The sequence below is a fragment of the Haplochromis burtoni genome, unplaced genomic scaffold (genome assembly GCF_018398535.1).
Source record: "Haplochromis burtoni strain Fernald_Lab_line unplaced genomic scaffold, NCSU_Asbu1 Contig_1, whole genome shotgun sequence".
Taxonomy (NCBI): Eukaryota; Metazoa; Chordata; class Actinopteri; order Cichliformes; family Cichlidae; genus Haplochromis; species Haplochromis burtoni.
This window is the reverse complement of record NW_024582362.1, coordinates 5,483,027-5,504,971: the sequence shown is the minus strand read 5'-3', so window position 1 is coordinate 5,504,971 and position 21,945 is coordinate 5,483,027. Positions and strand designations below refer to the sequence as shown.

Below are 21,945 nucleotides of genomic sequence, written 5' to 3'. Positions count from 1 at the left end.
GGTGGTGATATTGGTAGTGAATCTTCAGTGTTTTACTTTGCATTTCTAAGCATTGGCCCTTTATGGCTGATGGGGTGTTGTCATCACCCTGGCAGTCAGGCGGGTGGGTGACATGGACACCCAAGTTTGTGAATGTGATAACTTGAGAACAAAGCAACATAGGAGTTTCAAATTGATAACATACGTGTATCTACTAAAAATCTTTGACGAGTTCGTAGCTCAGTGACCTCAGCCTCAAGGTCAGGGGTCAGAGGCCAAGATTTCTTAAAATTTTGTGAATGCGATAAGTTGAGAACAAGGCAACATTGGATTTTGAAATCCATACCATAGGTGGATCTATTAGGAAGCTAAGGGGTACCCCTGACTACTGCCAGTATTTTTTTCTTTTCCCCAGTACATATTGAGTTACCTCGTAGTAAGGTAGCTTTTTGTATTTCCTGTAAACCATAGAAAGAAGGCTAACCTGGATTATGATGCAGTATTATGTACTATGTCGTAGACCACCACTGCTTGGGACTATGGTGAAAGTTGGTGTACCAACAGTTGTTATTGTTCAGGCTCAGATCTTTTTCGGCATCATTGCATTTAGAAGAACATGTTATCTTACATTGGGATCATACTTACGTTGACATGTTTTCAAAACCACACCCATTGTGCAAAAATTTAAATCAACAGATAAATAACCATGGTTCTAAAGAAGTTAAAAATGCAAGATACCGAGTAACATATTAGCTTTGTGAACACTGTAGGTAAGTCTTTATTGCAAAATACCATTTTTATGATATACAGTCATGTCAAAAAACTGTTTTCACATGACTCTGTGCAGTCCTATTAAATGCAGTACCCTCCATGATTTAATAGCTTGTAGAATCACCTTTTAGCAGCAATAACTTGAAGCAATCATTTTTTTGGTATCTTTTTTTTGTATTTTTGTAAATCAGTCTCTCACATTATTGTGGAGGAATTTTGGCTGACTCTTCATTACAATTTTGCTTCAGTTCAGTTAGGTTTGCATTCATTCATTCATGCACAGCTCTCTTTATGGACTGCTGCAGCATTGTAATTGAGTTGAGTTCTGGACTTTGGGCCTTTCTAGCACCTTGAGTGTTTTTTGGTCTTTTTGTGTTTTGTTTTGTTTTTTTGTGTGTGTGTTTTTTTTTGGTTTTTTTTGTTTGTTTTTTAGCAACTTTTGTAGATTTTCTGCTGCGGAATCACTCTCTTGTTGCATGACCCAATTTAAAGATTTAATTTACAGAGGAATTCATGGTCAAATTACCTTGCAAGGTGTCCAGGTCCTGTGGCCACACAGTGAACCCAAATCATCACCCCTTCGACCACAGTTGGTATGAGGTGTTTGTGCTGATATGGTATTTGTTTTTCACCAAAATAGCTCTATTTGCACTATATGCAGCCAGACACCTCCAATGGAGCGTCACTTGCTTGTGGAGTGTCACAAGCAAGTGTCACCAATCTCTGTAGATTTGGTGACACTTGCTTGTGATCAATCAAGTGAATTTGATAAGCTGTACCTAAAGGTGTGCATAGTTTTTCACTGGATTGCACAATGTCCTGTGGAAACTATTTTTTTCACACGGCCATAAGCTAAAGTACTCCAAATTGCCTTTGTGGCAGTTCCTGTTGCAGTGTATCGCCTGCACCACATTTTGCTGTGATAATTAACACATAGATGGGTAGATTGGTGTTGGTTTCACAAGGATAAACCAACACCAGCAAAACGTTTGCAACTGGTAAAGATAGCAAAAACAGGCTTTTAGTAATAGCTGCCAAAGTTGATTAAAACCACTTATGACTATGTCAATGGGAGGACATAGCTATCACTGTGTTTGTCGCTGTAGGCTGTGCTTCATTTATTCTGAGTCTGGTTGTGACACATTTGTTTAATAGGTGTAAACACATGCAGCAGCGCTGGTTATGCTGTCTAAATGTTGCACTGAAGCTGCTGTACTTCCGCACTCCTGTGATGTATTGATAGCAAATCTGTCATAGCAGTACTGCTGATTCAAATAGTTGTACAGCAGGTCATATTCATAGCACCATACATTAAACCACAGGCACAGCAAAAGGCTGAACAGTACTCGTAGCCAGCAATTTCCTGACAGTTCAAAGTGGTTTTATGTTGTTCAAAATTAAATCAGTACTAAAATCAGTACTAAGCAATAAAAATGCATCACACTATACTTGCAGTATCTACTTGCACTGATGTGTACCGTATGGTCCAAAACAAGAGGGGAATCTAATCTATAGTTAATAATATTCTCTCACATTAAGAAAAGAGAAGACAGAAAGGTGTAAGTACAATAGAAGTTGCTTTATAAGTAGCAGTCCAGTCCATTTACAATGTTAACACAAGACTGTGAATTACTTTCATTTACTTGTCTCCTTAGAGATGTTTAAGGTTATTTTATGTGTGTCCACCAATAGCCTATTTAACAGTTACAGCTAACGTTTAAAAAAATAAAAATAAAAATCTTAAAAGACATTGACAAAAATTCCCCTGAAGCTAAGATCCTGCAGGTCGCAAGGCTAACAGTTAACTGGCAGAAACCCTAAATAACATTTCTAGCCATCACTAGAACAATGGACAATTTTCCCCAACTACAGCGTAGTGAAACATGTTTTTCTTAAAAGCGAGACCAGACCTATTATATGCAACTATCAAATAATGGTATGTGAAAATGTTTCCTGTTTCTCTTTCTAAAAATGTTATGTTTGACCTTTACTAACAAAGGTTCAAGAGGAACACATCAGAATAATTACATTACCAAGTTAACTTTTTCCACTGATAACGCATTCTGCTTATAGTTTGCAAATCAGTAATGGTGTTATCAGAAAAGATAAGTATGATCATGATTGGTCGCATCTTTCCTGTTCATTGTCAAATATGTCCCTGTGGGCTACCCATCTTGATTGCGGGTCTGATTAGTTTTGCTTCTTTTATATAAAAGTCTGGGAGCAGTTTTCTTTTCAGCTCTGTTTCATTCGCTCTTTCAACTATTAGTGAGTCATCTGTCATTGTGCAGAAAGATGAGGCTATGCCGAGCTGCTGACAAAGCATGCTATCTTCACCAACTTCCTGTCCAATGGAGCAACAGCGCACACTTACTTCACTCTGGGCCGGAAAACCAGTCTTCATCACCATGGAGACAAAAAGGAAGTGGTGGTGTGAAATTGTCTGCAAGTTTGATAGATGGAGGAAAATAAACACATGAACTGGATGGTCATATGAGAGCCTGAAACATGAAATAGCTCTACTTAACATTATATGGTGTGGGCTAGGCGCAACTATAGTGAAGTTTATATACAAGATTTCCACAAAGGCACCTGCGCAGATGTTTAGCATCAAGGTAGAAGCCTATAAAAAAAATCTTCATTTGTAAAACATAGGGCAACATTGTCATCCTGGGTAGGCACTTTCTCATGTTTCCTTTTGCTGTTTTTATGGTTGTGAAATTTAAAGGTAGCAACAAGGACATTTGCTGAAACAGTAAATCTACACAAATGGTCATATGAGGGTAGTTTGGGGGAAAATGAACCTCGAGGGACCCATCGTCTCTTTTATCTAACAGATATTTTTATCTCAATTGTCATTGCTGAACACTAGTGTCCTCACAGACACGTGTGTGTGTGTGTGTGTGTGTGTGTGTGTGTGTGTGTGTGTGTGTGTGTGTGTGTGTGTGTGTGTGTGTGTGTGTGGTGTGATGAGGCATTGTCTCTGCTCTTGTGTGAAATGCAGCTTTGTTGATTAGGTGACATCTCCCTTGTGTACCCAGGATGCATCTGTTGTATTACGTCACTGTGACGACAGTGCCTGTCACAACAGGGTGCTGAACCATACTTGGATATGACATCTGTGAACTTGGGTCCAGGTTCAAGTGGCAGAACAGGCCCAGATTATATACTTGACCAAAATAAATTAATATCATGAGCCTGTGGGGAATTAGCCCTACATCTTGGCTGTGCTGGGAATTTGTTAGTCATTAGTTACAGATTTTTCTTAAATTATTAATGCTGAATGTCTACATTTTAATATAGCAGTTTCGTCATATATAATAATTTGAGAGTGGACAAGATCATAGACGTATTCTTCCACTCTCAGCCTGTTAATACATGTCTTCACCTCACTCTGACTGGTATTATGAACTTTCTGTTGCATACGGTCTCCAACATTTCTGCAACTTTACAAGGCTGCAGATGATCTGCAATGGTAAAAACATTGGATACCTCGTTTAAGTGAGATGCTGAAGTCGTGATATGACACCTCATTTTGAATCTCAGCACAATCCTAGCTGTAAGCAATGTAGAAAACTTAAATCACATTTGAGACATGGCTGCAGAGGAACATGCACATGTCTTGTTATTAATCAGTCAAAATGAAATATTTTAGGCTACTCCCTGCACCGTCATCACGAGTGTGCTTGGTGGAATGATTGGAGGGTTATTAATAGATTCAAGCAACCTGCTAGGAAGCCTGCCGGCAGCCAACAACAAATGCGCAAACACACACACAAATACACACATCGTATGTGTATCAAGCTGTGCCTGATTCATAACAAATGTCAGGTCTGTGCAGTGCAGCAATGTGAAGCATGGCCAGCTCCAAGGGAAGCTCCTGCAAATGTACCATAGGTGATCACAGCTCTCCTGTTCACTGTATAAGGTTCATTGAAGCATCACTCTTGAAATTCAAGGTAAATGTCACTGGGGGTTTTGAAAGGATGAGTGCTCAATTTTTAGCTAGTAATGAGGACACCCCAGTTTCTTTTAAAATTGCATTTCAGAGACTAGAGAAATGGCATTGCACACTGAAAAGAAAATGTCATTATGCTCTGAACTGTAAACATGTTCTATCAAGAAGATTAGAAAATAGCAGGGCTTCACAGACTGCAGGATCTTGAAGAAGCATATTAAGATTAACTTTTCTGCAATACATTCTCTTACTCCTACAAATCCACATGTTATCTAGACTCTATTTATGTCTTGTATTAGACATTATATAGACATTACAGGCTGCGTGTCACTCTTTTTAAAGTCCCCATTTTGTCATTGTCTGTACATTTAAAAACAATGACAAACATTTGCATTTTCTGGAGCATTTCCTTTTGATTCTCTTCACTGCCTGTCCTTCAGATTTGTAGATGACATGATCCTAGAAATGTAATCTATTAAAATGTTTACATTGCCAGTTGTTCAGTGCTGAAGATTATCATTAATTGATGGCCCTGGACACATTGGTTAATGCTCTTTTAAATAATAAAGCGCAATAACTTGTATATCTGCTTTAGTGTGGGTTACAAATTCATCCATCAATGTTTTGTTTTCAGGACCCCAAATTTCAGATATCTCAGTTATGTAGGATTGATAACTGTAATATTAGAACAGCCAAACCGAGCACAATCCATGTTCTATCTTAACTTTATTTCCACATTGTGTAGAAAGATAAAATGAAAGAATCCTTTAAGTGTTAATTTCCTTGGTCACTACATCATATTTTGTCTAGGATTTCTGGGACCTCTTATACACCACATGCTTCACAGACATGCTTTAAGCTGCTTCGTTTTCCTAGATGCATGACTGATTGACCCTGTTTTTGTGTTTTTCTTTGCACAGATAAACGAGTTAAGCCATGTCCAGATTCCCATCATGCTCATGCCAGATGACTTCAAGGCCTATTCTAAGATTAAAGTGGACAACCACCTGTTCAACAAGTAAGTTCTTTTTTTAAATTCCAAAGTAATTGTGTGTCACCAAAATAAATGTGTTTTTTAAATTAAGCATAAAGGAGTAACAAAACACGCTAAATAGCATTCATAAACTCTTCGTTATGTTTTTCTGATTTTTGTGTACACACAGGGAGAACATGCCTAGCCATTTCAAGTTCAAAGAGTACTGCCCTCTGGTGTTTCGAAACCTCAGGGAGAGGTTTGGCATCGATGATCAGGACTTTTTGGTAAAAAAAAGACTTCTACCATTTGTAGTATATGATTGGTTTAAATTTGAATATTGGGTTGTCACTTAGATAACCATGTTTTTTTTAGTAGATGTTTCACAGTCTAATAACTTTAACAATCTAAGCACACTTAAACACGTAACTACTCCAAAACAATGCAGTCATCTTTTCCCTCTTTTGTTTGAGCCCACTCTGTCTTCAGTTTTTGCTCTTTCCCAGTAAATCCCTGTTTCCCGGTGCAGTATGTGAGTTGGCTGTATTTGGATATCATTGTCTCCCAGCTCAGTGCAGCTGCCCCTCTTACATGTTTTCATTAGGGCTCAGCTGGCTGCAGTAGGAGTTGAAAGTCACCAGTCCAAAATGCCACATTGTCGCTATTAAACTGGTATTAGACACTTGTTGAAGATAGAAGGTTTAAAAGTTTGTTTGTTATTTTTCATGGTGCTTAATGTCAGACGTATTAGTTTATGCTTTGGGAAGGTCATTAGAGTGCAACAGTAACCATTATGTTAAATAAATTATGAGAAAAATTGGTAACCACTGCAAAAAAAATTGATAAATTTAAGCATTTCTTTAGCGTGTTGAGCTTGTTACTCAAATGATTTCAATATTGCACTAAGACTTGGTCATTTCTTACTTTTCATACTTTTTAGCAGTTTCAAAAAGCAAATCTTCAGTAAGCTTCTAAACATAAGAAGAAATTATATTGTTGTTTCTGCCACATAACTCCAAAGTTTGTTGTCATTCTGCAACATAAGCAACATAAGCTAACAGTTTAAGAGAGGGGGTGAGGAATTCTTAGAGAATGAGGGATTGAGCCATAGGGCATTGGATCATCTTACTTGTGAGCTCCAAAGTCTGGGCAGCGGCTGTTTACGTCTGTGTGTAGCTTTGGCAGCGCAGCAGCCGTAGGGGTCAAACCCTCATATGTTTAGACTAGAGTGTGGGAGGTGGTGAAACAATAAGAATGCAGATGTACTTGCTGTATTTCTGAGCTCCCTCACAACTGTGCACTACCTCAGAAATGTAATTTCCCTATCAGCTATTCAATAATGAGAGGTCAATATGAGTTCTGACTCTTTTTCAAAACAGGTTTTATAGGGAAGTTAGGATTGTCAAAGAGCAAAGATGACAAGCTGCTGTCATTTCATTGTGCCCATCCTTATCCTTGTTTCATCTTTGTTTGTGCTCTGTGTTTGCAGAACTCTCTGACACGCAGTGCTCCCTTAAACAGTGAGGCCCAGGGACGCAGCGGGGCCCGCTTCCATACCTCTTACGACAAACGGTACGTCATCAAGACCATCAGCAGCGAGGATGTGGCCGAGATGCACAACATTCTAAAGAAATACCATCAGGTGAAGAGGGCTTTTTTAACTATAATGTATGACTTACTGTTTATTCTTCCATAGGAAGAAATAGATTATGCTAGCCTATGGCTGATGGCTGATGAAAATAACATCAAAAGGAAAAGGGACAAGCTGTTGTCTTTAATAATGCAACTTCTTATTGATCTTGCAGTTTAAGTAGTGATTAAAAAAAAAAAAACTTTATGGGTTCCATAGTCATGCCATGTCCACTGATAGCTGTTGTAATAGGAGCCCCTTACTCCCTTTAGTCTGTTTATCATCTCTCAGGAAAAAGCTAAGTTGTGCTTTGCTTTAAAAATCTCTTTCTTTATTCCATAAACTCTCCCTGTTAGTACAGGCATTAAGTATCCATTGTGACTGAAAAAAGGGTCATATATTTGTCTTCTTCACACTCTTTCTGTAGTTTATTGTTGAGTGCCATGGCAACACGCTGCTTCCTCAGTTTCTGGGGATGTACCGGCTCACAGTGGATGGGGATGAGACTTACATGATTGTTACTCGCAATGTCTTCTCTCACCGCCTTTCTGTCTACAAGAAATATGATCTCAAGGTAAGAGGGAAGGAAAGAAGAACACACGAAAAAGAAATGAGAAGGAGGAGAGGTGATCAGATACAGCATGAATGTGAAAAGAAATTGAATATGTGTGTCTTTGTTTTTTGTTTGTTTTTCTAAGGGGTCCACTGTGGCAAGAGAGGCGAGCGACAAGGAGAAGGTATAGTCACCTGCTGAGAGCTAAGGTCCACTGTTATACATAATCACGAATACTAAATATCTGGATAGGACTCTTAGCCATACCTGTCTGCTTTGAGCAGTAAATGATATCAATTACAATTTTAGCTAGAATTCTTAATAAAAGTAAAAGCTTTAGATATCAAAGCAAACTAAACAAGTCCACCAGACTTCCACTTAAATTTGCAAAGTGTTGCTTAATGAAGTTCTGAGAGGATTTGTGAGTTGGTGTCGTCTTAAACAGCTGTGCTGTGTACCCTGCCGATGTCTTGGTTCTGGTACTACTGAACAGTCCTGGCAGTCTGAGGAATAGTTTAAATATAGTATATTAAACGTGAATATTTTGTTTAAATAACATGTCATAAGAAAGCCATGTGGACGATTAGAGAATGAGAAAGAAAACAACCTGTTTCCAGTGTTTTCAAACAGTTCCAGGCTCACTGTCATCACCCAAATGGTTTAACTAACAGGACTCTGGTGTCTGCTTTTGTTTCCCTTTGGGTGGGGATGACAGTAGCAAATATCCATCTCCTTCAGGTAGCACCTACTTTGTCACTCCATTCCCTTTCTAGCCACTGCATGGTATTTTTGTTCCTTTTAATTTGCTTCATTCCCTCTAACCTGGCTTCTGCTGATCCATTAGTTCCCCTGCTTGCTGTCTGTGTATGAAAGACTGATGGTTGTGTGCATCTGCGCGTTTGACTCTATGTCTGGCTGTTTGTTGTTGTAGTGTTTTTATTCGGACAGATGTTGTCTCATGATTGAGTATGTTGTTTTTTATGTATTTGTCTGGCTGGTTGGTGTGTGTGTGTTTGTGTGTGTGTGTGTAAACAGTGTATATGAGCAGGACATTTTGTGCGATGGAAGTTTTGCTGTTTGATGTGAGAAACAGCCTATTTTTGAGCTTTTGGCTGCTTGAACAGAGTCACCTGTTGAAAATGAGTTGTCACAGAATTTGCAGAAATCTGACTGATTTTGTCTTTTGTGTTAAATGTGTATTCGCTAACAACAGTTCAAATGGTTACCTTGCCTGATAAGAAGAGTTTTATTTAGCTGTTTTTTGTTTTGTTTTTTTTCCTTAAGGTTGAAGGTTTGATCTAGAACAATGATACTTACAGACATCGTCTTTGATTACTTTGCAGTGCAGTGTATCAGCTTAGCAAGATGGAAAACTCACTGCTCTTTTCATTATCTGCATACACATTTATTTCTGCAAAGTTTAGTCTTTGCCTATAAAAGGTATTTACATAGGCTGCCCCAGTTTTGAACCACAGCAGCTTGAAGCGAGTTATATGGGGGGGGGCTTAATTGTGGAACACCATGCAGTGAGACATGGAAGACTTCAGGGAATCCCTGAACTAAATATAGGCCCCTGTACATGGGGGAACAAGCAAAATATTATTATGGTTAAAACAGATGAGTGGAAAAACAAAGCAGCTGAGGATTTAACACACACGTGAGCCTACTATGTGACCTCTTTTCGTCTGCAGCGCAGCTGTGTGAAGCACCATTTGCTGTCTAGCAATAGAGATTAAGAAGCAACAGGATACATTTTGGCAAGCTCGCATGTATTAAGTCAGATGTTATATTTTCTGAGACAAACTGTCACTCTTAACTTAAACTACAACAATTTCAAAGAAGTTGGGCCACTGTTTAAAATGTAAAATAAAAATGAATGCAAATCTCATGAACTCATATTTTATTCATAATAGAACATAGAAAACATAAACGTTTAAACTGAGAAAATGTATTTGTAATTTAATGGCAGCAGCACATCTCAGAAAGGTTTGGGCAGGTTTGGACTTGGGGCAGGAATGTTGTCCCATTCTTGTCTGATATAGGATTCCAGCTGTTCAACAGTCCTGAGTCATCTTTGTCATGTTTTTTGTTTCATTGACCAGATGTTTGCAGCTGGTGTAATGTCTGCATTACAGGCAGGCCAGTTCAGCACCTGGACTCTTCTATTATGAAGCCATGCCGTTGTAATAGCTGCAGTATGCGTTTTAGCATTTTCTTGCTGAAATGTACAAATATGCCCAAAAAAGATGTGAATGGAAGCACGTGCTGCTCTAAAGCCTAAGTATGCCTTTCAGCATTTATGGTGCCTTTCCAGATGTGCAAGCTGCCAATTCCACAGGCATTAATGCACCCCCATACCATCAGATGCAGGCATTTAAACGGATGCTGACAACAAGCTGGATGGTTCTTCTATTTAATCTAGAGGACGAAGCGTTTTCCAAAAGCAATTTCAAACTTTGATTTGCCTGACCACAGAACAGTCTTCTACTTTACTTCTCTGGGCACTTTGGCCCAGAGAAGACAGTAGTGCTCCTGGATCATGTTCACGTATGGCTTCTTTGCAGGGTAAAGAGCTTTAACCCGTATTTGTGGATGGGACAGCGAACTGTGTTCGCAGACTGTGATTTCTGGAAATGTTCCTGAGCCCATGCAGTGATTTCCATGACAGAATCATGGATGTTTTTAATACTGTGTCATCTGATGGCCTGAAGATAACGGGCATCCAGTATTGATCTTTGTTCCTTCCACACAGAGATTTCTCAGAATCAGTCTCTGAAACCTTTGATGGTAGTCTTTGAAATTTAAAGTTGAAGAACATTATTCTGAAATTGTTTCATACAATTTGTAGATTGAGTTTCTTGCGGATTGTGAACTTCTACCCATCTTTACTTCTGAAAAACTCTGTCGCTCTAAGATGCTCTTTTTACACCCAGTCATGTTACCGACCCATTGCCCGCTAGCCTAATTAGTAGTAAAATTTTCCTCTAGCGGTTTCTTTTTTAGTACCACTTACTTTTCCAGCCTTTCATTGTGCAGTTGCAAAGTTTTGAGACGTGCTGTTGTCATCAAATTTAAAATGAGCTAATGTTTTTCATGAAGTAATAAAAGTTCTCATTTTTGACAGTTTTTGATATGCTTTCCATAGTTTGTTGTCAATAACGTGGCTTCATGGGATTTGCAAATCATTGCTGCTTGTTGGTTTTCTTTGTTTTTTATTTTTTAGATTTTATTCTTTGGAACTGGGGTAATACTACACGTTGTTGCCTGTAGGTTGTATTGATTTCTTTGCTTAGTTTAACTTTTAGCTAATAAGCAATACATAACAAAATAACAAGTAACAATACGTGAAGCTTCTTTACTCTAATACTTATCTTATAGTTAAACTGCAGAGTGCAAAATACAGCATCTGATCACACATACATTTACACCAGACTTGGAACAGATCTCACAGAGTTAACTAAGGTTCAGCCTTTAGAGATCAAGATCTGGCCACACACCCACGACCCCACACACAGGAATACAGACATGCTTAAGTTACGTTTGCTCTCACACACTCAGTGGGTCAGTAAGATGTCTAAGAAGTAAAATGGTGTCAAATAAGAATAAAAAAGGGAAACAGTCCATTTTGCTCAGTCTGTATTCTTAAAAAAAAAAAAAGTTTTAAAGAAACGCACACAAACAACAAGCACGGCAGAGTCCTCTCCTGACTGCATGGCCCTCTCCCTTTCATGCATGCATCTGCATGGTATATATAATGTTTTTCTGCATCCTTTACAAAGTTACATGATTTCAAACACATTCCAATGTGTATGAACACCGGTCTCATTCTTTTGCACATTGTGGGCATTTTCTGTTCTACTCATGTATGACATGTATATTTTTTTCTTTCTTTTTTTTTTTTTTTTCATGAAATAAATTCTGTGGTTCTTGTAGCTGCTGTCTCAGGGGTTTGGCTGTCAAGCAGCAGCAGCAGCTGGCTTTTCTGACACATTTTATATACAGCATTTACCAGAAAAACAGTCAGGTGGTTGACACCTTCATTTATTTTATTCTCAAACTAAGTAGAGCTCAAATGAGGTTATACTGGTCTTATATGGGCCTATTAAATCATGTTATTTATATTATTTGTGGTTAACCAGGTATTTAGGACACTAGCAGTGACAGCGTTTTATTTTATTTATTTTCTTTGGTGATCTGTGAAATTTAGAGGTTGTGTTTGTTTGTCATAAATAGTCGCTGGTCATTGGTTTGTGAAATAGAACTAATATCACCACTAGGTCTCTGTTCAATGGCTCGAAACTGCATTTATTTTCTTTTTAAATAAAAAAAATAATGTCCTCTCTCTCTCCTTCACAGTAGAAACAGCTGGTATCCGGTGGGGCCACATGGCTTTCATGTGGCCATATGAATGAGTCTGAACTCCTTGATATTTTATCTTTCTTCCTTTGTCCGGTAATTTTAATCCTCTAGAAAAAGTTCCACGCCTGATAAGTTGTTTGGTAGGTTCATAGGATGCAAGTAAGTTTACAGTTGTTTCCTCGCTCTGCTAAGTCCCAGATCCTTGCTCCATAGAGTAGCTTTGCCAGGCTGCTTTCTTTCTCTATCAGGTGTTTAAGCCGGGAAATGAACAAACACTGATGTAGGCGGTGCAGAGTAATGCCTCTATGTAATATCGATCTTAAATTTTGATGTTTAAGCTTTAGAGGGAGTCTAAACAATTTATTTTAGGTCAATGTAACCACAACATAGTGTCATCTTTTTACATCTTCGTTGGATGACTGTGTTGGAGACTGATATGCACTTCTTGGCACGTCCATTGTAAAGACATCAGATTTACAAACGTCTAGACGGGTCATGCAGATCTTTCGCGCTGATGCCCTTTCCAACCCTCTACCAATCTGAAAACAAAACTATTGTATTCTGTTACATTTTAAACACTTTGCCTTTACTTCCAACTTCCTTCCTCCCTTCCTCTCTCCTTTCTTCTTTCCTCTCCTCCACCCCTACCGCCCCTCCCTCGCTCCCCCTTTTCTAGCAGCCACCCCCATCAGAGGATGCCCCCCCACGGCCCAAATCTGGTAATGTTCAGCAAAGGCTGCAAACACTGCGGATTGCCACGCGCTTTTACTGCGCCATGAAACACGTAAGAGATGTAAGAGAACCAGGGCTCATATACCAGGCATGATCTATTAAATCTATCTTATTTTATTTATTTATTTTTGTTCTTTTTGTATGGCCGAATATTTCCGTTTGTTCTCCAGGCTGATCCACTGTTATTTAAATGCCATATTTTTGGCAAACATTTCATCCATTTACAGTCACATTTTAGTCAACTTGTCAGTAAGATTGAGTTCGCCCAGTGATTCATTGTTGTTCCCAGCATTCACTCACTGGCACCTTTATTTATTTGAAACACTGGAGAGCAAGAAGCAGTAAAGTGGGACGATTTGTTTTTATACTTCACATTTTGATCTCTCTTCTAAGCCACTAAAGTACTGAAGAAAATGAAAATGTCTGTGTGATAAGGAGAACCTTAGACCTGAAATACTGAAGCAAAACATCCTTTTCTGTGCTTGTTTAGTACATAATTTGTTTTGGGGACCATGTTCCATTGTTTTGTAGAAATACTCCAGTATATTGAAGCCCTGCTGTTTTTAGGTGTTCTGCTTTTGGCAGCAATATGGCCATTGGGTCTTTAAAAAGTGTTTTGTAGAGCAACTAGTAATCATACAATCATGGAAACCCACATAAAACCAATGAGTGTGTACATAAATGATGTACACACTCATAAAGACACGTTCTGTCCTCAAACATAACAGTGTTAAATGAAGTAAGTGGCTAATTTTGTGTTTACGTCTGAGTGGTTATAATACAGCTGCTGATTTGCTAGTAACTGATACCAAAGTGCTAGATAACAAAAGTGAAATTAGGAAGTCTTCATAGTGTGCAGATTACATGTCACTGATGTAAAATGTGCACTGTAACAGTGTATAAAGGTATAAAAATCAGGAGACAGCAAAACTGCGAGATCCATTTCAAGCCAGCTGACAGGAGAAAAAAGAAACAACATTCGTTTTCAAGGCAGTGGAAAAGTTCACCTGTCATGCAGTTTTGGAAGGCTCATCAACAACCTTTCCTTTTTTTTCCCCCCCTCTCTCAAATAAATCTTTCTCGCTCCCTCAGCGAAGCGCACCAGTCAAGTGTCAGACCCAAATTATTTTAGTCAGTGTAGCTGAGAAAATCAATGAGAGTGCAACTGAAAGCATTATTTTTTTTTTTTTGTGACTTGGAGGAGCAAGAAGAAGGAAGGCTTGGGCATGGAAATATTACAGTTGAAATGAGCCCACAGAAAGATGGATGAATTGCCAGATTTGGGATGTCTGATCTGGTGACAGGCATCTAAAATGTTTTGGGTTATTTTTGCTCTTTGCAGTCAGCCTCATTTATTTTTATGTCGCATCTATATTCAGTCAAGAAAGTTGTACATTTCATTTATTTCTTTTTCATTTGGAGGTCTATGTCTGTATATATATGTGCTCAGTTGTCCAATGATGTGAGAAATATTCCTGTAAAGGCGTCTTCTGTATGTATTTGTATGTGTGTGTGTGCTGTCTGAGTTTGTTCTAGTGCCACAAGGTGTTGTGTGTTGCTGCCCCTCTCCTGCTGCCATAGAAACATTGTAGTAGCTAAACTGCTGCTGCTGCCCTCTTACCTCATTTCCTGCTCTCCTTTTCCTCAGTGACTCAGAACTAGGCCCCTCCCTACCCACGTATCACCTATTCCACCTACAGGCTGCTGGTGGTTTTGCAGCAGCATGTTTGAGGAGAAAATTGATCCCTGTAGACTGACATTTAAATAGGAAATTACTTCCTTCTGCTTCTAGGCTGAATAATAGCAATTAGTCTCAAAGATAACGTGGCTTTATAGAATTATTAAAATCAAACAAACATCTTTTTACCTGCAAACCAATATTTGGAATCTGAAAAGCATCCTAGTAGAGCAAGAGTACTTCTGCGAAATTAAGAGAGCGGATGCTTTTCGGAGTCTACTCTCGTGCCATAAACGGACCTTTAGTGGCTTTGAGTTGGATGTTCTTTTTTTCATGACACAAAGTATACGGATCTACCAAATGCATTTAAAATGCTGTACAAATTTCTGTACAATGTGCCAGAAAAATGATGATAATACAGACAGTAAATACATTTAAGTGTAAGTGATACGGGAAGTTGTAAACTTAGAGCATCAGGTGGATCTGTACCCTGCTGTGTGCATGTTGCATGCATTGTATTAAACAGTCAAAACATTTAGCTTGAAAAGAGGAAAGCCTTGGTTTGGACAGACAGCTTGTACCCTGTAGCCAACTCGTGTTATGTTACCAGTAGTACTTGTTGTGTTTGGCTGAAGTAGACAGGCTTATCGAACAAACCACAGGCTCAGCGCCTCATATATGTGAATGGGGTATTTCAACATGCAGGATTGTTAGGCCGATGCAATTACATGCACACTCAGTATGAGTCATTTCTAAGATTAGAGTTAATCTTTGTAATCGTGCTTTTTGAAATACCCCCTAATGCTTAAAGTTGAGCAAGACTGTGCTATCTTTAAGTCCTGTGTAATGACACATATAATGTCTTGTGAGTATTCTATGGAAAAAAAACAATGAAGAATACAGATGCTGGTGTTACAGCTTTTATTTAATATTGTATTCAGGTATGTTCAAGTATAGAATCTGTGTATGATTGGGTGGAGTGATATTTATTGACACTTCCTCATCTACACTTGATTTAAGCACTAAAATTCTGTCTGCACATTTTTGCCCAGGTCTGCTGTATACAGTACCATGCCTTTTGGGTTTGTGTTGTAGTTTTGGCTGTTTCTATCTGGTCACTAATCTCCAATACTAATGGGCAGGCTAAAGAGCTGCCCACGTACAAGGACAATGACTTCATCAACGATGGGCAGAAGATCTACATTAATGAAGAGAACAAGAAAATGTTCCTGGAGAAGCTTAGGAAAGATGTGGAGGTATGTGTTCGACATGAATTTTTTTTTTTTCCTGTCAAATTGTGATTCGGCTTTTGCGCTGTCTGTTGGTCCCATCAGTGGCTTTCCATGCATTAAGTGCTGTATGTAGCCAGATGTGAGGTAGCAAGTCATGCTGTAAAAGATCTCACTTGATGTCACCATTCATTCATCACTAGTTCATTTTATATTTTGCTACAAAGTTTTAACTCAACCTCTATTTTTTTCCTCTCATCTATTCCTCCATCACCACACATTATTTTACCATCCTGCCTCCATGCACCGTCCTCAGTTCCTGGCCCAACTGAAGCTCATGGACTACAGTCTGCTGGTAGGGATCCACGATGTTGAGCGAGCTGAGCAAGAGGAAGTGGAAAGCGAGGAGAACGAGGCCGAGGAGGAGGGTGAGAGTGACGGAGGAGGCATTGGGACCCCCCCTGACAGTCCCAGCAACACCCTGGATAGTACCAAGCCACTATCACCTGGAGAGTTCGACCCCACCATCGACGTCTATGCCATTAAAAGCAATGAAAGTGAGTGAGAAATGCAATCCTTGCATTGTGATGGCTGTATGTAATGGGAAAAACAAAACAACAAAGAACTAAGAGCTCCCCCTACTGGTAGCTTTGGTTTTCACTGCATTTATCACATCTGGTATTCAGTCTCTCAAGAAGATTATTTGTGAGAAATTGTACATACATTAAACAGCATCTGCTTTTTCCCCTCTACAGTTGTATGGTTTTTATTTAGGGTGCATTTGCTTTAAACTCCAGGTGCTCCCAGGAAGGAGGTTTATTTCATGGCTATCATAGACATCCTGCAGCATTATGATGCCAAGAAGAAAGCTGCGCACGCCGCCAAGACTGTCAAACACGGGGTACGTAGCTGCATAGAGACCCATTATTTCAGTGGCTCAGTTGACAAACAACAAGGTTAAACTTGCCCAGTGATGATGGATATGTGTGTGTCTCTGCAGGCCGGAGCAGAAATCTCCACGGTGAACCCAGAGCAGTACTCGAAGAGGTTTTACGATTTCATCACCACTATCCTGTCATAGCCTCCATGAGTGACGGGGGCAAAGAGGCACATGAGAAGGGGAGGGAAAGTGGGAAGTTGGGGTGGACTAGAGAAAGTGATGTAGAGGGAAAGCATCCAGAGTAAGAGTTAATGAGGTGCTGTGATGGCTTTGTGTCACTCTCCCTTATCCATTCTCCTCACCTCTGTTTGTTTCCCTCTTTCTCTGTCTCTCTTTTCTGTGGGGTGCCACCTGCTGCAGCTAAAAAGGAAAAAAACATTGTTCGTTTACATTCATCCTCTCCTCTGTTGAATTCTGTTGTTGTTACTTTGGATGATAAAGGCGTTAAAAGGAAGAGACCCAGTCATTACATTCTTTTTCTGTTTTGTTTTGTTTTTTTGTTTACGGTCGTTTATTTGGGAATATGGCTTTTTTTTTTCTTTATTGCCTCTAACACATCATCCAGCTCCCTGCATTTTTTTTATTTCAATGTCTGTATTTGGTTTTCCCATATGATGTTGAGGGGGAAGGTTGGTGGAAGGGTCTGATGTGGTTAGTGTGAGAACAAGTGGAGGTCGCTCTCAGAGGCGCGAGCGGGGATATAAAGAGGAAGTTTACGTTGAGCCTCGTCTAATGCAATTCTTCGTATAAGGAAGTAGGAAGCAGTCTTCCAGCAGGCCAACTGCCAGACCCACACTCGAATGCTGAACATGTACTCGGCCATATAAATTTTCCCATTTAAATTCCTCCTCGAGCACTCGCCCTTTTGACGCCGCCCCCCCCCTTTCCCCTCTCATTCCTGTGGTTTTGTTGAATTGAGCTTCTGGGTTAACCTCTGGCCACAGACTACTTAACTTCATGTAAATTAACGCTTGCTTTTAGCTCCAGCACTAGCTGCACCTCTGTGTCTGCACTTTGCTATCTTTCTGATTAAGAACTATTAATGGAGGAACATCGATTGTAAGATAAGAAGAGGAGCTTCTGTTTGCTGTCCACTTTTCAGTATGTTCGATATAGTTAGCAAGTCACGCTTTCTGTTCCATGGCAGCAGAGAATTGCCCAGAAGCCACATGTGGCTGTTGCTTCTCAAGAGCGAATCAACTCCGTGTTATGGTGTCTTTGTACAGGGTGTCAGATTGAAACATGAACAGCCCTCAACTTTCTGTTGCCATCAGCACCTTATGAGTCAAATCATAAAACGTTGCACTTTTATTTGTTGTAAGAGGTTGTCAGTCTGTTACACGCGCAGCAACAACAACAAAAAAACAAACAAAAAGGAACTCGACTTGTTTAGATTTTAATCTTAGAAGCTTGGATTCAAATCCCATCTCCTCCATTTGTCACCTGTGGGCTCTTCTTACAGGGATTGGTTGGGAAACAATTCAATGCAATATTAGGTAAAGTGGGCGAGTTCTGTTAATCCAGCCTTTCTGACCCTATAAGAAGAGCCCACAGGTGCTGCATTGGTGGGATTTTTGATACCAGGTGGTAGTGTGATTGTGTTCAGGGCAAACACAAGACAGTTTACCTCCAGCATCGTACCAGCACACACCCAGTGGCGGCAGATGGAGTGTGTGTGTCAGTGTTCAAAGGTCGTAAAGGGGGAGATGAAAGGGGGAGGGAATAGTAGATGTAAAGATACGTGTTGTTAAGTCATTAACACCAACAGCATCGTTCTCTAACCTCAGCTGTGAGTCTGTTATTCATCGTTGTCATTATGTCATTATTGTTGACTTTTTTGTTTGTTTGTTTATTAAGGTGGATTTCGTGTATTTGAATTTGGTGGATTTATGAATTGACGTGCTAATATTTGTTTCGTTTCTGAGTTTGTGTTTTTTTTTCTTTGTATATTTTGCACAAGAGGAAAGGAACCAAATGTTACGAATACCCAATTAGCTGAAACGATCTTAACAAGGGAAATGCAATATTTACATGTATGTAAGTGAGAAAAGCTGTTTTTGCGCGTGACGTCGTCTATCACTTCTGGATAACCAACTAAAACAAGTAAACTCGTCCTTCTTGGCTGTTATAACCCATGCAAAAACACTTCCATCACAACATGTTTGTTTAGATATCATAGATTATATTCACAGTTATTTTTTTACATTGGATTTTAGTCCTGAAAAATGGTTGCATTTAAAAGGAAAATTAAAAAAAAAAAAGAGAGAGAGAGAGTCACCCTTCAGATTGAATGATAGTGCTGTGGTAAATGAAGAATGATACTGCTTGAATTTAATACAATTTATAGATGTTAGGGGGGGAAACAGTTAACTCAAATATGCATGTCACAGGACTTCGTTTCCTTTCCCCTTCCTTGTCTGTGTTGTTGGCTGTTCTATTCTCTTTGTGTGTGCTCCCCCTCCCTCCACTTTTACCACATTCGTGAGATGTCCAGCATAAAAAAAGCCCCTGCCATGCTTTAAATAACTGTTGTTTTTTTCATTGTATACACTGTGCAAGATGTGTGCCTTTATACTCCAAATTATTTAATTTTATATTTTGTAATTTTTTTTTAAACAACAGTAAAATGTTATTTTAATATTAGGGTGTTTACTTTGACGTTTTGTTTTCGACTTTTATTTCCGACCTTTCACAACATCTGCATTTAGATTTGTAACCTTTCAATAATTCAGTTAAATAAAACCAATAATTGTTTTTTAACCTACATTTAAAAAGAAAAAAAAGTAAGGAGGAAAAAAAAGCAAGCACCTGTGTAATGTTTGAACACAGTGGGTTGGTTTTGGTTGTGTAAATTTACATTCCCAGGCATCCTTTTCCTTCTCCTCAAACTGGAGATGCTGTTTGTGTCTGTTGTTGGTTCATGCTGGTCCTGCCTTTATAATTTAAAAAATAAAATTAAAATAGGAGGTAATATAGTGTGCGTGTGTGGAAGTGCATTGTGGAGTGTGTTTTTTTTGTGACTTTTTTTTGTATATTTACCCACCAGTCACATGTGCATTTTCAGATGTGATTTTTTTTTTTAAGTGTTTTTCCCAGATTCCACTTCAGTGTATTCATTAATGAAACCAGCTTCTGTTCTTTCCGTGTAACTCAGATCACCTGCTTGTTGTCAAGGAGGTTATCAGCTGATAGTTCATCCTGTGTCAGTGATTAGTGAATATTATTTTTGTGTTGTTTCACTGTAAATGGGCTGTTTTGTTTCTGTTGTCGCGTAGCTCCTACTGTACATAGGACGTGTCGAAAAAGAACATGTGGAAACGAGGGAGCTGATTGGGCCCCAGAGATCTCCTTGTGTAAGCTTTGGAAAGGAAACGGTGAACTTCACCAGATGCAAATTAAAAACAGTAACACCCATGCCCTGTAACTGTACCGTGAAATGAACAGTCCCTGCTTTTTGTGACTTCTTTTGTGAATGAATGAACTTCTCCCAGTATCCGCCACCCACCCGTCGACCTGCTGCTACCGTTAACTTGCCAAAAGCATCTTCCAGCAAGCAGAACTACCCCACATGAGCTTGAAGAACATTGTGTGTTGTATAATGTGTTTGTCTGTTTGTTTCAACTTTTTTTGTTGTTCTTGTTTTCCTTTTGTGGTAGATGGAGTGAGGTGTGCAGCACTCATATGTGAACATGTCCAAAGTTATGGGAAACAACCCAGCGTTCATGAGGGTTTATCAAGTTTTAAGGGAATTAAAAATGCAAAACCAGGAAAAAAAAGAGGTGGGATACCAGTTTTTGTTTTTTGAGCTTTGTGGACAAACGCAAACTTTTAAAAGTCCTCGGAAACAGTCACGTCCATTCATTTAGTATGCAGATGTCAAGTCAAACAGTAGCCCACCCCTGCAGGGTGTGTTTTGGTTTCACGACGGCAGCGAATCCTTTCAGACATGAGAATTGGTTCAAGCGTTGCTGTGTGTGTATGTGTGAGAGTGCGTGTTTGTTTTATTGCTGTCTGACATTGGTCAGTGAGAGTCCTCTTTCAGTGGCAGAGAGGTCAAAACTGATGTTGTATGTTTATTGTTATTTACATTTAATGATGACAATGGTGATGATGATAATAATAATAATACACTCCATTCCATAAGCGCACTCAAACATATTAAAGCACTGGTCCTGCTTAACTCAAAGTCTGCTGTGAATTGTTTATTTTCTGTGTCTCTCTTTTTAAACTCTTCAGGATTGTCTGGATAAGATGGCACAAGATATGCCACAAAATGTAATACTCACTGTGTGCAGAGGACAAAAAAACCCATTCAAGCTACTGTATGAGAAATGTTCCCAATAATTAATATTAGTTAACAACACTTAAAATATCTGTGTGTGAGAGGGGGGGGGTAATTCATTTTTTCAATATGATTAATTTAGTTATTTCTAAAATGGAAATTCCATTTAGAATAAATAAAGTGGCATAACATTTTTAATAGCTTTTATTTATTTATTTTGATAACTTGAAGTAGAATTTAAGGGATCTCACCAAATTCTCCACACACACGCAAAAACAACAACGCAAACATCTGAAAGTTGCGCAGCTGTTTCAACACGTCTGCTTTTTCCACTTAACTGCTTAAATATTTGGCACTGCTAATTCAACAGGGAGCTGAGCCTTATTAAAAGTATTAGGCTGTGACATTTTAACAGTGACTAAATATATTAAAATCGTGACATTTGGCTAATTATTGCGCTGATTTTGCAATAAAAGTTTTGTTTCCTCGTAAACCAGAGCGCACTTCAAAGTTAGTTTTCCACTGAAATATAAAAAAAAAAAACAAAAGAAAAAAAAGTGTTAAAGATGAATGCGCGTGCACAGTCTACAGGTGTGTTTCAGTTTTGAGCAGAGGCTCGCGGCCGTGTGAACAAACGCTTCTCCCGTACCGGGTCGTTTTCATCAGCTTATTATTTTTATACTTAATTAAAAATAAAAAAAAATAAAAAAAAAAAAAGCTCGTCACCATAGGCTCGATCGTAAGCTCGGTATACTATCATTAAGTTTGGAAACCCTGATGAACATTTCGCCTCTCTTTAAAACAGCCTATATTAATACGGACGGATATATATATATATATATATATATATATATATATATA

General features: G+C 38.9%; 1 protein-coding gene across 4 annotated transcripts in view; it reads left to right on the top strand.

Annotated features, from left to right (window-relative positions):
- The window catches only part of pip4k2aa (phosphatidylinositol-5-phosphate 4-kinase, type II, alpha a), a 28,488-nt gene extending 7,500 nt beyond the window's left edge, over positions 1-20,988 (top strand). The window contains exons 2-11 of one of the 4 annotated variants that reach the window (XM_005912077.3): positions 5,629-5,726; positions 5,872-5,968; positions 7,171-7,323; positions 7,739-7,885; positions 8,010-8,048; positions 12,903-13,016; positions 15,776-15,889; positions 16,179-16,419; positions 16,660-16,763; positions 16,863-20,988. In XM_005912077.3, the coding sequence (XP_005912139.1) occupies positions 5,629-5,726; positions 5,872-5,968; positions 7,171-7,323; positions 7,739-7,885; positions 8,010-8,048; positions 12,903-13,016; positions 15,776-15,889; positions 16,179-16,419; positions 16,660-16,763; positions 16,863-16,943 (1,188 nt within the window). In that variant the 3' untranslated portion in view covers positions 16,944-20,988. Of the gene's footprint in view, positions 1-5,628; positions 5,727-5,871; positions 5,969-7,170; positions 7,324-7,738; positions 7,886-8,009; positions 8,049-12,899; positions 13,017-15,775; positions 15,890-16,178; positions 16,420-16,659; positions 16,764-16,862 lie in introns of all 4 variants that reach the window. The other 3 variants (XM_042229072.1, XM_005912076.3, XM_005912078.3) reach the window with 3 other exon arrangements.
- Positions 20,989-21,945: the final 957 nt, after the last annotated feature.